General features: G+C 42.6%; 1 protein-coding gene and 1 long non-coding RNA gene across 3 annotated transcripts; one reads left to right on the top strand and one right to left on the bottom strand.

Annotated features, from left to right (window-relative positions):
- Window positions 1-421: 421 nt before the first annotated feature.
- yy1b (YY1 transcription factor b) lies at window positions 422-5,443 on the top strand. Of its 2 annotated transcripts, none has more exons than XM_003440661.5 (5): window positions 422-1,149; window positions 2,326-2,488; window positions 3,542-3,602; window positions 4,038-4,196; window positions 4,548-5,443. In XM_003440661.5, exons 1-5 carry the CDS (start codon window positions 612-614, stop codon window positions 4,728-4,730), a joined length of 1,104 nt encoding a protein of 367 aa, XP_003440709.1. In that variant the 5' UTR covers window positions 422-611; the 3' UTR covers window positions 4,731-5,443. The 2 variants fall into 2 exon arrangements, with proteins under 2 accessions (XP_003440709.1, XP_005449795.1); XM_005449738.4 differs by having other exon boundaries at window positions 424-1,149; window positions 2,338-2,488.
- Window positions 5,120-7,653, bottom strand: LOC112842484 (uncharacterized). The gene is made up of 2 exons (XR_003214266.1): window positions 7,549-7,653; window positions 5,120-7,465 (listed from the first exon to the last, which is right to left on the bottom strand). It is a non-coding gene; the product is annotated as an uncharacterized LOC112842484 (long non-coding RNA).
- Window positions 7,654-16,946: the final 9,293 nt, after the last annotated feature.

The raw sequence follows: 16,946 nt of genomic DNA on the forward strand, positions 1-16,946 counted from the left end.
TGTGATGTATAGTTGATAAAGTTAAACCAGGAAAAATTATAAATATCACCTATGCCCATCAAAAACACGTTTTTTTAAGTTGCCTATTTTGTTTGTTGCCCTTTTTTAAGCACATTTGGGATCTCCTCGCTCTACCCAGATATTTGCTGTATTTTAGAAGCAATTATCATTTGATTAATGTTGCATAAATCAGGTGAGGTTCAGAGATATTTGCAGTAATATTAGCACAGTGAAACTGTGCATTTGTCATAGTATTAATAACAACAAAAGTTATTATTATTATTATCATTATTATTATTATTATTAAATTGTCACCCTGTTTGTGCAACTAAACCAGAAACTGTGTATAACCTCATGTTTACGAACTTGGGAACCCCCACTATCGCTAGTAGCACTGTTATCGCTGGGTTCAGTGAAGTCTCGCGATGTTTCCTTGTAACAGAGGATAGTGGCGACGAGAACTGGCGTGGGACGGAGTGAAGAGAGTTGTTATCGAAGAGGGAGAAGAGACAGCGGCAGGAGCAGAGCAGGGGGTGTGTGAGTGTGTTTGTGAGGTCCAATAAGGAGCACAACACGGCGTGAATGAGAGAGACAAGCTGGCGAATTTCAACATGGCATCCGGAGATACGCTGTACATTGAGACAGACGGCTCGGAGATGCCGGCCGAGATTGTGGAGCTCCACGAGATAGAGGTAGAGACGATACCAGTGGAAACTATCGAGACCACGGTGGTCGGCGGGGATGACGACGACGACGGGCAGCCCATGATCGCGCTTCAGCCACTGGTCACGGACGACCCCAGCTCGATCCACCACCACCAGGAGGTTATCCTAGTCCAGACCCGGGAGGAGGTGGTCGGTGGGGATGACTCGGACCTGCATACGGACGGCGGTGGAGGGTTCGAGGACCAGATCCTCATCCCGGTGCCGGCTCCTGGGGTGGAGGACGAGTATATTGAGCAGACTTTAGTGACTGTGGCTGGGAAGAGCTCAGTGGGTCGGGTGAAACGAGGAGGCGGCACTGGTGGGAAGAAAGCGGGCAAAAAGAGCTATTTAAGCGGCGCTGAGGCCGGCGGAAGAAAATGGGAACAGAAGCAGGTGCAAATAAAGACACTGGAGGGGGAATTTTCAGTTACAATGTGGGCATCGGGTAAGTAACCTTAGCCTAGCTGTGTTTTAACAGCTCCGTTGTTAGCCGTTGCATGAGGCCTCATTACCAGGGCGTTGTCCTGCTGCACCAGACTAGTTCCTGGAGTGCTCCGTCGCACCTCCGTGAAAAGCGACGCGTAACACAATTTTTCGATGCAAACCCCCGCTGTAGCATATCGAAATGTTTTTGTTTTGAAGGGAGGCCATGTTTTAGGTGTTGCTGGGCGCCGCCATATTCCCCGAGACGAGTAAGTATGGCGGCGGCCCCGAAAAAATGGCGATAGTCGCGGCCAGGCAGAGATGGCGGCGGTGCTCGGGGGAGTGAGAGAGAGGCAGCTCGGTTTCGGGTGTTTTTTTTTCTCTTTAGGCCGCGAAATTGTGGCATTTTCAATGCACAAAAGCAACTGATACGCTTCCTAGGTGTCTACTGTGTGATATTAGCTTTTAATATGAGTCAGGAGCTGTTTAGCAGTTAGCTCTGGCTGCTGTTGCTGCTAGTTTACCAGACAGCTCTGCTCCTGCATAAAGCTAGCCCCATTAGGCTAGGCTAGGTGCAGAGTGATACTGAGCAGGTGGGAATTTATAATCGCATAAAAGGCTTTTATGGGCCAAACGAGAGCTCATATTATCTGTGCCTGTGACTTATATTACACAAACTAGATAAAGAACTGTTTATCAGAATAACTTTTAGCAATATACCCGTCTGTATGTTTTCTGAGTGGACACCGCAGTCATCTATTTTTAGTGCTCTCTGCTGGTTGGTAGTGAGTAGGAGTCATTTACACACATGCACACCTTATTTGCACGCTTATCTTGTTATGTGTTTGTCTGTTAGTGTCTCTTTGTGTTTGTGTGTTTTATCTCATTTGAATTATTTTTGTTTAACATATTTCAAGCATGAAATTAATTCAGAGTTTGCATAATCCCTTGACAACAAAACTATTGTAAACAAGTTTTTTGAATTAAGAAAAAATTAACAAGTTAAAGTTTGCAAAGTAAAGGTACCAGTATTGTGAATAACAGGTAAACACCCCAATGTGAATATGTGCTTTTATATTCATTTCTCCTGGGTAATTATAAAAAAAAACCCAGGGGGCACATGTTTCCAGCCTCCTGAGGCCTGTAGCCAGGGTAACACCAATATGTTATCGGTTCAGTCTCTGTAATGTGTTTCTAGATGATAATAAAGACATTGACCATGAATCGGTGGTGGAGGAGCAGATCGTCGGGGAGAACTCTCCTCCGGATTACTCCGAGTACATGACGGGGAAGAAGTTGCCCCCTGGTGGTATCCCGGGGATCGACCTTTCAGACCCAAAACAGCTGGCTGAGTTTGCCAGGTGAGTGTGTGTGCCAGGATCCCTGCGTCAGTCATTCCCAGCTGTAAACAGACCTGTTTACACTCACCACACAGTTCTGATGAATATGCACAACAGTACCGCTGCTGCTCATGAATGCCATGAGTCTGAAAGGTCAAAAACACACAGGGTAAATTTTAGCTGCACTCTGCTAAACTCTGGAGTTTTTGTTCCTTAGTTTTCCTCCCAAGAATTAAAATGTCAGGGTTTGGTTACAAAATGTAATTAGGATTTAAAAACTGTGTCAGGTATTACACAAACATGCCTTGTGACTATTTTCTCTTGTTTAATGTTTGTGCACAAGTGGATTAGGCCATGTGTAGAGTGTTTACTGGAGAAGCTAGGCTGTTGTTACTAAATCAGACCAAAGAGGGGCCTTCTGTTTACCCTTATTATATTGTGTTTTATTATGAAATGATGATTAATCGATCACAAAAGCCTGTGGAGCACTATTCAGTGTCCAGTGGGTCATTTTATGAGTTTTTTTTTTAATTAATTGTTTGTTATTGCCTAACAATGTCTAGTTAATTTTCTTATTCTGTTAAAACAGTGCAACAGTTAACACTGAAGGAGTTGTTTCTTTTTTTTGTTTTTTTACTTATTTGCAAAGAACAATAATAATGCCATGGCATATTTTTTTACCAGGTCTAAGAAGTCTATAATGGTGACACTAGTTGCTGTGTGAAATCAGTGCACGGTTGATCTGGTGTTTACTTAACTGTTGATCTCAGTCACTGTTTTGTTTCTCATCTCTTCTGTTTTAGTCTCTGTTGATGTTTCAGTTGCCCCTTTTAGTGGTTGGGTTTGTTGTTGTTGGTTTTTTTATTCGACTCTGTATCTCAAAAACCATGACAAGGTGTTTAAAAGGCCTGTAAATATTACATTAGTTGGATTTTACTTTACTTTTTACTTTTCATTATGTGTGTCTTTTAAATGTGTTTACATGTCCTTTAGGAGTCAAGTTAATCAATAATCTGGTGTAACCCGGACCTGTAGATAACACAGGAGCTTATTTCTTTATTTTTATATTTACAGAATGAAACCCAGGAAAGTCAAAGAGGACGATGCTCCCCGCACGATAGCTTGCCCTCATAAAGTGAGTTCATTGATGGCGTCCCTCCTTGTCACTGTTCTGGCAGAACTGAGCTCATAGCTCCTGATGGGTTTAAAAGTCTTGCGCTTTGTTGCTTTCCGTGTAATTGGAAATTTCACTGAAGGTTATTTAAAAGCACTTGAGTGTATTGATTTTTATGTGCGCAGTAGAACAATCAGGCCTTATCTGAATTAGCTAATGTAAATGGGTTTTGTTCGCTCCGTGAGCTGCTTGCTGCTTCAGTGTGAGGCTTTTAAGAGTACATTATCACTTCAGGAGAGAATAGGGGCACTCTTACTCTAGCCCACTGTTTTTCACAATTTAAAGACGTGTCAGAGAAACTGCAGAAAATGCTGAGCTCCCTTTAAGCTTGCATTTGCAGAGAAAACCTGAACCTTGCTGCAAAGCACCTTACTAACTGCTTCTTCGCTCCTTCAGGGCTGCACAAAGATGTTCAGGGATAACTCGGCCATGAGGAAGCATCTCCACACCCACGGACCCCGTGTGCACGTCTGTGCAGAGTGCGGCAAGGCCTTTGTTGAGAGCTCCAAGCTCAAGCGCCATCAACTCGTTCACACAGGGGAGAAACCCTTCCAGGTTGTACACACACACACACACACTCACTCATACACACGCACACAGAGATTTTCCATATAAAGCTTATAAACTCAGCACTGCAGGGTGCTTAATTCAAGTGAAAGAAAATGGGCTAAGTAATTTCTCCCTGATGAGATTCACCCACCAAATGTCAGTAAAAGTTTATCTTTGGTGGGTAAATGACACCGGCTGGAATTGTTTAAAGTCTTTTCAGACAATTTCTGCTCGATCGGTTTAACAAGTGATTCTGTATAAACACTGACATATTTTCATTGAAATGAGACCAATGCTGTCTCAGTTTTAAAGACGCACTGTTTGATCATTCCTCTGCTCCTCTCTTCTCCCCCTCAGTGCACCTTCGAAGGCTGCGGGAAAAGGTTTTCTCTGGACTTCAACCTACGCACGCACGTGCGGATCCACACTGGAGACCGGCCCTACGTCTGCCCTTTCGACGGCTGCAATAAGAAATTCGCCCAGTCAACCAACCTAAAGTCTCACATTCTCACACACGCCAAAGCCAAAAATAACCAATGAGAATGTATCCGTCAGCGTCGAGTCAGGAAGACGAAAAAAGAAGAAAGGAAAAAAAGAGCATTCTAGCGACACACGTGAGACCTCGTTTGAAGATGGAATGAGAAGCTTGAGACTTATTGATTTATATTAAAAATCTGACAGATTAAAAGACTTAGAACACTGAAATTCAGCTGTTTTTTCCTGAGCCCCCTTTCTTCTTCTCCTGCTGTCATATTGGATGAGGAACGCAGTGACTATTCCCTAAAGCCCCAGCCAGCACAGTCCCTTCGTTTCTCCAGTGGCACTCAGCTGCCAGAAGATGGAACCCATGGACAAACATCAGAGACTTATTTTTACCGGAGTGATCAGAGAAGCAGCGGGCTATTAGTATTTTTATTTTGTCGCATTGCTTTTATTTCCTTCAAGTGTGCATATTGTACACTTGACTCAGGCTGTGTTTAGTATAATTGTGTTTTGTTTTGTTTCTCTCCTGCATTAAGAGATCGTACCTATGATACAAAAGAGGCCTCAAGACTTGTTTGACCTGTTTCACATGTATACGAAGTTTAAAAAGCAAAACAGCTGTATCTTTGCATTTTCACACCTTCTTCGGTTGTATTTTTCTCTAACCACAGAATAACCTTGTATACTTGTATTGTATGGCTGTATTAAAATTCAGTAGACATAGATAGAGGTGTGATTTAAAGTGTTAACCGATTAAACTTTAGTCATGAGTTGCTTTATATTTTCTATGAACCGTCTTTACACAGATGAACGAGTAATATGATCTCACTCAGAGCCTGTCACAGTCAAATTACCTGAAGCGTGCTTTGAATTGACTGCGAGACCATCACTTTCTTTGTTAGAATGTAATGTACAGACGTCAACCATGAACTTCCTTTGTTCATATTTACACACATGTATCTCACCTGCCCACCAATAAAATGGGTCATTCCAACTCTGTTGAACTTCACAGTAAGTGTTTACTAAAGTGGGTCTTCTTTGAGACTGACAAACTTTGTGTGACTGTCAGTCTGCTGCTGCTGCTGCACAGCATCTCCTCTGGCACCGTGCGCCATGTTAATAACCGAGAGGGAGCCAGAAGGAAAAAGGAGGAGACGGTGCAATGTTATAAATGATTTTTCTCCAAAAGTGTGGAAAACAAGTTGTGATTAAGTCCTAAAATCCTAAGCATCCTAAAATACTGATACGCTCATCTGACACTGTTCCAACTGCTCCTTTGTGTGACTTATCTAATCAGCCAATCACATCACTCATTGCATTTAGGTATATAGAGATAGTGGCCTTGTTGAGTCTGTGCAATGAAGAATTAAGGCAGTGCTGAAGGCAAAGGGGAGTCCAGCCCAGTACTCCATTTGTAGCTCAGGAGGTAGTAATAGGAAGGTTCCCTGGCTGCTCTAGTCTCCAGTCTGCATTCCTAAGTATCCTTGGGCAAAATACTGAATCCCAAGTTGCTCTCTGATGCATTCGGTGAAATATGAATGTGCGAAAATGTTAGACAGAAAGCACTTAAACATAGAAAAAAGTGTATGGGTGAATGGGTGAATGAGACATGTAGTGTAAAGTGCTGTAAGTGAAATTTATGCAGTTTACTCCGCCAAACAAAAGACAACAAAGTAGCCTGATGTTAGTCCGTTCCCAGTTGTCAGCTCTGATTCTTATGTCTTAAACCATCATCATTGGTTTACAAGACCTGTGCTGGCAAATGGTATGGCCACTGTAATTAATTTTAGATCACTTTAATAGTTAATTGCTCTACTGAGCACTCAAAATAAATTAAGTAGAAAATTTACAGATTCCCAAGATGCAGGGTTCTTTGTGCAGACTTGGTGGAAGGCTGTGTGCAAGAATACAGGAGTGAACCAGAGCAAGGTCAAGAAACAATAGGCCTCACAGACAGATGATGCCTCAGACGCATGAAACTATGTAACAGGTCCATCACTAGGTGAAGCTGAAACTGAGGAGGAGAAGAGCACAACCTGTCTGCCAATAAGTGGGGTTAAAAGTCTAAACTTCTCAACAGTTTTTGACCAATCATATAGATGCACATTCTCTTTTATAAATATGTGTATGGCTAAGTTCTCTTTTCTGGGAGTTGGCTACAGAAACCTGCTGCAGACTGTGGTTTTCTAACCGGAAGGAGATCTGTGTACATGAATTATTCTTTGAACTGCTTGAGGCAATAAATCTGTTTAACTTGAACTGGACCGGAGCGCTCTTTATCTTAGAAAAAAGAGAACATGCGACAAGGCCTAAAGAGTGTGTGTTGACTCAGGATAACAAGGTTAAATACTTTAGAGACCTGATTGTTGTGTTAATCTTGATATGGGCATTTTAACTGGTATATAACAGACACATATTATGTATATACACTTGCCAAAATGCACAAAATAAAGTGTCTTATGACCCACCTTTCCCCACTTCTCCCCTTTAAACCAGTGGTTTGGCTTCATGCCTCTACATGTCATTTTTATTCTACCATAAAAAAAGAATAAATACTAATATAAACATAGGATTAAACATTAGTGGGGTGGATAGAACCACAAGAAGCTCCTTCCCATGTTTGTGTGTGTCCTCTCCTGGTACTCTGGTTTCCTGCCACAGTTATGGAGGGCTTAGGCCTGCAAATATGAGCATGACTGTGTGTCTCTGTGACCATGTGACCCTGTCCAGGGTGCACCGCACCTCTCGCTCTATGACAGCTGTGTTAGTTTCCAGCCTCCCACGACCCTAAACTGGATAGGTGAAAGAAAAATGATGGAAAATATTAGTATGTGAAAAAAAATCAATAAAATCTTGAAGCACCTCTTTGACTTACTGGGCTTTAAGTGATTTGTGACTCTTAATATTCAGCAACCACACGATCCTCTAAGCAGCTGACTCAAAATCTGAAAGGTGTGTAACAGATAGTTCCAAAGCAGGTAAACCTATAAAAAGATATCAACACAAAATGTCATTAAGGAGCTGCAGGTAGGATTAGCTGATGCATAAAGTGGTTTTACTTGCACAAGCAGGCTTCATGTAGAAGTGTTATACAACCTCACTGGTTCAACATCTGAATATTTCAGAGTCAGTCTTAAAGCAACACGCCATGGACACATAAAGTTTATACTGGTTTTTGTGGCTTCAATCATCAAAGATTTGTTGGAAGGAAAAAAAATGGAGCAGCATTTGATGGAAAAAAAAATCAAACTTTTGAGTTAAGCATGGAGGTGGAAATATCCTGCAGTGGAGTCAGTGACATGGGAAAGATTGCACAAATAGAGGGATGAATGGATTCAACACAAATGGTGAGGAAAATGTCACGCAGTCAGTCATGACAATGGAACGTGAAACGAGTCTGACTTCTACAATAAGACAATGATCCAAAGGAGCTGTCAAGCAGCCTGCTCAGCCTAAAAATATCTTTTGTATTATGTGAAACGGAGCACCAACATTTGAAGAATAGTTCTGTTCAAATAAAAACGTGTGGCTGCCTTTTTTTAAATATCTGCAGACTTTTGCATACAAGTCCACCTAGTCTACCAGACACCTGTCTATTAATAATAATTATGTGGTTATTAAACTAGAGGTGGGCGGATCGATTTAAATAACGATAGTATCGATCAATACTTTGTATTTAACCTTTTCTTGTTGACTGTCACGTCTATTTGATTTATAGTCGATAACAGAACAACGAACAAGGAAGCTTCCTTGTGTCCTAAACAAGGAAGCTTCATGTTTCAAAATACATGAAAAGCTGAAAGTTGTGTTTTATTGTGTTAACTTATTATTGTGGAAGGTAAAAATCACCACAGTGATTTAGTGATTGCAAATGAATGATTATTAATGATTAAGTTGTGACACATTGCCCTACACAAACTGTCTTTATGGGTTAAAAGTATCAGTATTGGTATCAGCAATACTGCCCCTGTATTTATTTGGTATTGAAAAAATACCGCCATTTACAGTATCGGAGACCACTACATTAAACACTTTTAACATGACTAATTTTACTATATACTTTATGCAGAGGTCCTTTTGGTTTCTTGTTATCAACAAGTGCTGGTAGTCATGGGACTCACACCACCCAAGACTGCAGGGTTTATGCCTGTAGGCCCGTTCAGTCTTTCAAAAATCACCCCTCGAGTCTCATTTGTTGTGGCTAGCAAACACACTACAGGATTTCCAAAGCATATGTGCATTTTCCCCCTAAGAGATACAAAGAAAACAATATTTAATCCTCCACAAAGGCAACATGTGTCCACCTCCATTCATATTAAATTCAAGGATAACAGGCATTCTAAAAGCTGCATAAGCTCAGTGGGATTTCCTTCCTCCCTTGTCGGCTATTCACTTGCAATTTTCAAGTTTACACATAAGTCCAATTCCGCTTTCCGCTCAGCCAGCAGGATTAGCACAACTGTCTACCTCAGCATCCTGCTAAGATCCTGCTCTTTGCCCTGATCCTAGTCATCCTGCTGCAGACTCCAAACCGGCTCCCACCGCCCTCTGCAGGCAACACACTTCAGTGATCTCACCCAGGCAGCAGTGCTATCCATGGTGCTGATCCCCAGGCAGAGGCTCCATCACCCAGCAGCCTCCGAGGAGGAGGAAATTCTCTAAGTTTCCTACAGTGAAAAACTCCTCTCCTCTCTCTGTCACGTAAAATCATTCAAAAGAAGGAAAGGAAAACAAAAAGGAACCCGAGCTGCTCTGCATCTCTGTTGAGGAAATACATTGGTTTAACTTGAGTGCATTCCCTGTGTTTCATTCCTCCGTACACACCTGCTTTAAATTCAGTACCAGCCTCACTTTTTCCCCCATCTCTACCTGAGACCAGTTTTGACTGATGTGCAAGCCCATCATGTGTGTCTACATGTGCTAAAGAGACGGCCACAGCATGTAAAGGCTGATTCAAGCATGATTGCACTCAGGGGTCTCTGTCCTCTTCTTCTTCTTCTTCTTCTTCTTCTTCTCTTTTTTCAAAGGAGCATTTATTTACTGGATTGGTTGTTTTGATTGACAAAGGCAGGGGAGAGTAAATGCACTACTTGTTATGCAGCCGAAGTCTGTCAAGCCTCCAACACCTGCTCTCTTTCAGATGCTTATTTCATTATGGCTCCTCTCTCCCAGGAGTCAAGACACTTGTGTGTGTGTTTGTGTTCTTTTTTCTTTTTCTTTCTTTCTCTCTCTTTTTTTAAATCCTGTGCTGGATGTTTACCTGGGTCTTATCCTCTTTCTCTCTCCCTCTCCCTCTCCCTCTCCCTCACTGCCTCGGACAAGTCTTGGCTTATTTGCAGCTGAGCGTGGTCTCACCTAGTATCTCGATCTTTCTTCCATTAGTTTGCCCGTCCCTCTCCTCTCTCTCTCACTCTCTCTCTCTCCCTCTGTGTGTGTGCTCCTCTGACAGGCAAGCAAGCAAACGGCTTACAACACTGAAGCACACCAGGCAGCCTCAGCTGTACGGTACATACACCCCTCACACCCCAGTTGCTGCACCACTGAAGCCCCCCTCTTTCATCTGTGAACAGAGACTAAATCAGGAACTCTGTGCATATCAACCCTCAGCCCCGTGTGGTTTATTATTTATTTCACATTTCTTAATAACACTCGCCCTCGTGTACTGAAGAGCAGGATTTCACAGTCATGTGCTGGATGTAAACATGCATAGACACTCAGATAAGCAAACATTGATTTAGCGATTTGTTTTATATATTTATGCATCATTTGCGTGTTTCCACCTATTAAAGGTGACTGCAAATCTATCCAAATGGGCTCTCATGTGGGCTCCACTTTCACCTCCACTACATCCTTATAATGAAAGCCTGTCAGCGACTATTATGCTTAACTGGTCCACTGCTCGATCACACAGTCAATTTGGTGGTAAGACATGCAGAACAGTAATAACTCAATCTCATCTGAACTGTAGGTCAAATCTCCCAACTTAAATCCACAGTTACACACACACACACACACGTTTCAATCACTTCAAGTGGTGTGTTTTTTTTCTTTCTTTTTCTCGGTGAGCACAGCAAGAGATGCTATTTCCATGCAGAAAATATGTTACCAAGGTAACAGAGGAGAGGGAGCATGTATGTGTGCGTGCATGAGAGAGAGAGAGGGAGAGTGAGAAAAAGGCTGAGATGTAGCCCCTGAATACCAGGACTGCTGCTGCTGCTGCTGCAGACGTAGACCACAGCATCCCACCCCTGCCAGTATCAGTGCAGCAGCTTTCCAACCCAGCGTACAGCACGCACATGAAGGCTGTTTTTGAATGCTTTCAAATGTCAAGACAGCTCGGTTTTCACTTCCCACTTCATTTGCCGAAGTCTCACAAAGTAACAGAATCGCATCGGCTGTATTTCACCCTTCAGTTTTCCTCAGCACTTCGTCTCTCGTCACTTCTCTTCCTTTCCAAGTCTGTCTCTACCTATATATAGACAGCCTTTCTATCTTTTCTCTGCTACCTCCCTCCCTCCCCACCACCAACACCTCTCTCTCTCAGTCTGTTTACACCTGTCTCATCTCCCCTCGTCTCGCTGTGTCCTTCAAGCTCAAATTTACTTCACAGATACCATAATTAACTGCACTACACTGTTGCCAAAGCAGGCTGTACAAGGTTTATAATTTATAATGTGGAGTGCAATCTGTCCCAATTTAAGAGAGAGACAGCAACCCAGCACTTCACTGCACTCTCTCTCTCTATAAAACATCTACAGTAAAATGATAAAATACTAATAAAAAGCAGGTTTTACTAAAATATGCTGGTTTCTAGTTCTCGATCGAGAATATTTATTTCTATTTTTTATTCTTTTCATATAGTGCTGTGCAAAAATCTTGAGCAACCCTGCATTTTTTATATTTAGCTTCCAAAGAGCCTGACTTTTCATGTTTGTTTGTTTTTTAAGTGCTCCATAATTCTAGCCTCTTCTTTGGACATTAGCTGCTTTTCCACTTATTTTCAGTCCAGTCCTTGTACCTGAACATTTGCAAAGAAATGCTTTTTCTTTGTTAAGCAACTTAACACTGACCTACGAATCATTCATGCATAAAAAGGCGCCTAACTGAAGAAATGGACAAGTGGAGGACAAATAAAGTTAGGATATGTAGCATGTACAGCTGATGAACAGTATCTGAAAGTTATTCCCTTGAGAAAGAGGAAAAACACAGCAACGACCTGACACAGGACCTGAGAGACCTTAAAACAGCTGATCCATGTACTGGTCACTGAAGCCTCCACAGAGATGGTCTCAGTGGAAGGGTGTCTGTCAAGAAGCTTGTCTTAAACCAGTAAAACCAGGTGAATTAGATTTGATGCATGAGCTACATTATCAGTAAGAATTTTTATTCCCGAAAAACCTGATGCATATTATCAGACACATGTAGCGCTGCTGTGAGGGATAAATTATACAAAAATGCCAGCTGTAGCAAAAATGATACAAATTAAAGCTATATATGCAAAAGGATATTTAATTTTTCTTTCTTTTTTTTAATTGTCAGAAGGTTTAATAAATACTCCAGTTTAAAAACTGACAAATATTTCATGGTTCAGGCTTCACAGAGTTAGGGAAGGGAAACAGGAAAAGAAGCTGACGTATGCCAAATGAATAACTGGACAGCAGGTCTGATGAAGTGATGAATCCAAGTTTGACATTTCAACATTGTTGAGGCAGTGTGGGATCATTTTGACAAAACAGAACAAAAGGCATCCAGCAGCCAAGAGAAGAGCTTTGAATGTCCTTCACGTACCCCCGAGAACTATTCCTAAAGACTACTTAAAGAAATGACAAAGAGCTGTATAAGCTGCCATGTATGCTTGAATATCATTTTCCTTGCGACATATAAAGGAATAGGGTGCAGCTCAAGACTTTTGCACAGTTCTGTATTTATAATGTTAGCATCTGTGGGGTTACATCTGACTGAACGAAAAGATCTAATTAAACAGATGGTGGCTATTCCCTCACACCTAACAGATAAAACAAATAGCCTAATATCAAACACAACTATCAGCCGCTACATTAGAGTCACATTCAAAACATTTAAAAAATGACTGGGTATGGATCCAACACCTGTTTGTGTGCTGTACTGTCAGGCACCTGGACGCTGGCAGCAAATCCTGGGTGGAGGATCCATGGATCTGGTTTGTTGTGAGGCGTGCAATCCATGCTTGATCGCGTCAGGCTCTAGGGAGTTTTGAGGTCAGCGTGATGCCTTTGGCCTTTTGTCTCGTTTAAACAATTCCAGAGCAGTTTTAGCAGTGTGGTGGGGTGCACTGGTCCCCCCAACCAACTGGCTGTTCCTCCTTGAGCCTGGTCCAGCTGCAGGTCTCTAATTGAAGTCTTTCTTCCTACTGAAGGGAGTTCTTCCTTCCTACTGTCGCCAAGTGCTTGCTCATAGGGGATGGTCTGATTGTTTGGGGTTTTTTTCTCTATTATTGTAGTCTTTATTAAATAAGTAATTAAATTACTGCTTAGTTTTCAGACTGAGGCTTTAAAAGACATAAGATTATTATTTAAAAACCATTATCACAGCAGAAAGACTGTCTAATTGAGGGCAAATTTTTGATGTTTCTGAGTTGTTATCAGAGCCACAAACCAAACATTTCCTCACTGAATGTCTCCGGTGGTTTAATTTAAATGACCGATTGAAGCCCAAAGATGTAAATGCATCAATATTTCACAGCAAATTAAAAAAGAGACACAAAACCAGTAAGAACCTCATTAATCATCTCTGCAACCCCTTATGGCTAGAAACACTGGACTAAAGTCTTTAAGTCTTTTTAAAGCAAGTCCACTTCAATCTTTTAATAGTAAAATTCGGGCGGTGCAGTGGTGCATCAATAATACAGGTGTAATTATGTACAACTACCACTGTAATTCAGTGTTTTGACATTTTTAAAACTGTCTAAACCTTTGTGGGTTTCCCCACCAGTGACGGGCTTGATCCCGCTAAGCTCAGCTAGCATCAAAAAAGAAGTGTTGCTGTTTCTCTGCCTCTTGTTTCTCTGTGTTGTTTGCAGCATCATAACGAGATGCACACACACACTTTTTGGGGGGTGGGGGTGGTTCATGGTACGATCAGTGGCTTTCACTTGAAATCTTGTGTTGCGGATCTGCTGAAAAAGAAAATCATTACACTGTGTGATTTTTGCCCCCTCCCCCCAGTCTCTCCCATCACGTCAATCACAAATCGACGTTTATTTATCTACATTTCATTTCAGCACCCTCATCACGTCCTCCCGTCGCCGGGTCACTGAGGGTGAGTCCTTCTTCAAAAAGAGCGTAGCCGTCGCATCTACATTTCAGATCACTGACTGTATCTGCCCTGCAGATTTGATCAGCCTGCAAAGTCCTTGCAGAGAAGATCAAAAGCCCTTTAAAGACTTGTTTATGAAGCGCTACCTGACATATTCAATTTCACCAGCTGTGGCTCTGGCCTGTCAGCTGCACTGGGTGATGGCTGTTCAAACAACAGCTGTGGAGGCCATTGCACTTTAAAAAAAAAAAAAAAAAAAAAAAATGTCCATCGCCACCTATGCCTGCATTTATACTTTACGAGGCCAGTTAGCGTGAAAACCCTGCCTAATGCGACACCCCGCTTTTGATATCTCAACTTAACAAGCGAACTCTGAGCAATAAATAAGATTAGCGCGCAGAAACACAGTCAATTCATAATCCTGGTGTGAGCTGGTGGAGAGACCTAGAGCCACGCAGATCTCCGTGTAGGATGAAGAAATTACTCAACAATACCCAAAGTGAAAAGAAAGAAGCAGATGGAGGAACGTGTAAATATTTGGGATCTGTTTGGTAAAAAATAATGTGGCCCCTGACCTCCCAGCACCTTCCCATCCTCTGTTACCACGAGGCCAGGGGCGATAACGAGATTAGCATAAGCACTTTTAGTAAGTCACTGTGAATAGGATCCTTAAAGAGGCTTAAACTGTCCCCTTTCACCAGCGGTTGATAGATAGTTGAGAGCTGACTGGCACATCTGCTTGGTCGCTGCTCTGTTCTCTTAGAGATCTTCAGCGCTGGCAAATCAATGGGAGATCCATCACTTGAAGGGACGCAGGGTGCAGGGAAGGAGAGCAAATCACTTCTATAAGTGATAGCAGCTATCAGGCAAATGGGCAGAAAATGGTTCCTAATGGTGCCTGGTATGTCTGGTGTAAACTGCAGCCAGACTCTTTGTCGTCCATCACCCCGGAGCATATGTAACCGAAAGTAGGGAGGAGGCAGGAAGAGGAGAAGAGGGAAGCATCTGCTCGTTCAGCGTGGGAACCCCTCAGGGGGTGACACGGTAATCTGGGTTCACGTAAAACCGAATCTGGCGCCTGTGCTGCGGGATGATGCTGTGTCAGTGGCTAAGTCTGCGTGTCAAACAGCTGAAAGTCACTGAGTGTGCACCGTGCACCCCCCGCGGTGTGTGACCTTCACTCGGGCTCCACTTTACTTTCTAATAGGCTTTCAAAAAAGAAGATAAAAAACCTCTCTCATTCTCTCCCCTGGCTTTGTCAAAATCCTGTTGGTAATTGAGGTATAGTTGACTCAAAGCTGAGATAATTAAAAATGATTGACTCCGACCCTTCTCTACACCCCCCAAATTCCGACAGAGAGCGAGAGAAGGAGAAGAGAGGCTTTCCAGGGCGACAAGCTTGGCAGCATTAGTTCTAAACTTTTGTCACGAGTTCTGACTTGACAGTAGCAGTTGGTGCTGAGTAAACAAAGAAGTCTTTAGTTTAGATTCGACCACTTCAATTACCCCCCGCCACCCACCACCACCACTACCAGCCAGGCTGCTGTTTTCCCAGAAACAGTAATCACATTCACTATTAATGAGCCATGATGTTCATTCTGGACCCATCCACTCCTCTCAGTAATGCATACTCTTCAAAACTGCGTGTGCATATTTTACACCTTGCCCCACCAGACGGATACCTGCGGTGTCCTGGTTGCGCTCGCTGTCTGACCCCCGGGGCTCCTCTTTACATGCTCAACCATGAATGATGCTCGCTCATCGGGAGAAATTGTCTGATGTGCGACTTTGACTAAAACACTGCCTGCAGAGCGGAGATAATGAAACGCCGGGCTGCAGCCCGGAGAGCGAAGGACGCCAACACACCTGTTCAAAGACCTCGGTTTTCCTTATTACTCTAACTGCGACGCCAACAGGGTCTTCATTTTGTTAAAACACACACGACAATCTCTTTAAATGAGACATTTGACCTCGAGCTGCACACACCAGTGTCCACTATTTTTCCTTTCTTGCCCACCACATTAAATGCGCGCAACTGTGACATCAGAGGCGATATGTTTAAGTGCTCATGCAGAGGAATGAAAAGCCCATTTAGCAGTTAACAGCAGTAATTTCAGATGTTTCTGTGTTTTTATGTCTAATATATTTGCTTATATTGACAAATAGTTTGCAGTCCACAATAGATACAAAAGGTTAAGAAATTACCAGTTTTGTAAGTATCTTTTTGAGTTATTGTACATACTCTGTGTTTCACATTCTAATCAATCCAGTCCTTTTTGGCCACTTATAATATCTTTACGGAACTGTTGTGTTATATTTTTTGTCATTTCTGCTGCCCTCTTGGCTCGCTCTTGAAAAAGACATTTTTTTAACGCCAGTGAGAGTTTTACATTCATAATTAAACGATGTATAAAAGTCTCTTGGATAGAATCTGATTGCAGCTTCTAATCTTTCTTTCTGGCTTAAAATAGCTTTATATCATTCACGAAAGAAGTTTCTGACGTATGTTTCACAGATTATAGGCCAACAAGTCATTTACAACCGTTACAAATACAGACACTTCTTTTTATTTATTATTGGGGAAACACCGGAAATCATTTTTGGCAGGCTGGCAGCTCCAGTTGTGAAGGATGCTGGTGGCTGGTGGTGATGGTAGGGGGTTTGGATGGCTGTTCGGGAGTATGACAGGACTCCCGCATTTGAGATTCGAGAGGAGTGAGTCAGCATGATCTAAGACTGGGGGGTCAGAGGATGTTGAGGATAGGAGGCAGGCTAGACGCGAGCATGGAAACTCATTATAAGCGTTTACAAAGCGGGTCAGAGCTGTGGAGCGTGCACTCTTTTGAATGAGGAAGTGTGTTTGTGCTCTGGCCGCAGGGCTCGATCTGCTCCTATATCTGCCAGACCTCCACCACCCAAAGGTCTATCACCCAGGCTCACCTCCTTGCTGCCCCTTCTTCATCAAGCCCCCGCCACCCA

The sequence above is a fragment of the Oreochromis niloticus genome, linkage group LG15 (assembly GCF_001858045.2).
Source record: "Oreochromis niloticus isolate F11D_XX linkage group LG15, O_niloticus_UMD_NMBU, whole genome shotgun sequence".
Classification (NCBI taxonomy): Eukaryota; Metazoa; Chordata; class Actinopteri; order Cichliformes; family Cichlidae; genus Oreochromis; species Oreochromis niloticus.

What these genes read in the sequence shown, in the direction of transcription:
- yy1b (XM_003440661.5), top strand. Translation starts at nt 612, where the DNA reads ATGGCATCCGGAGATACGCTGTACATTGAGACAGACGGCTCGGAGATG. An exon ending in AGTTACAATGTGGGCATCGG is followed by an intron (nt 1,150 to 2,325) that starts GTAAGTAACCTT and finishes ATGTGTTTCTAG; the next exon opens with ATGATAATAAAGACATTGAC. An exon ending in CAGGGGAGAAACCCTTCCAG is followed by an intron (nt 4,197 to 4,547) that starts GTTGTACACACA and finishes TCTCCCCCTCAG; the next exon opens with TGCACCTTCGAAGGCTGCGG.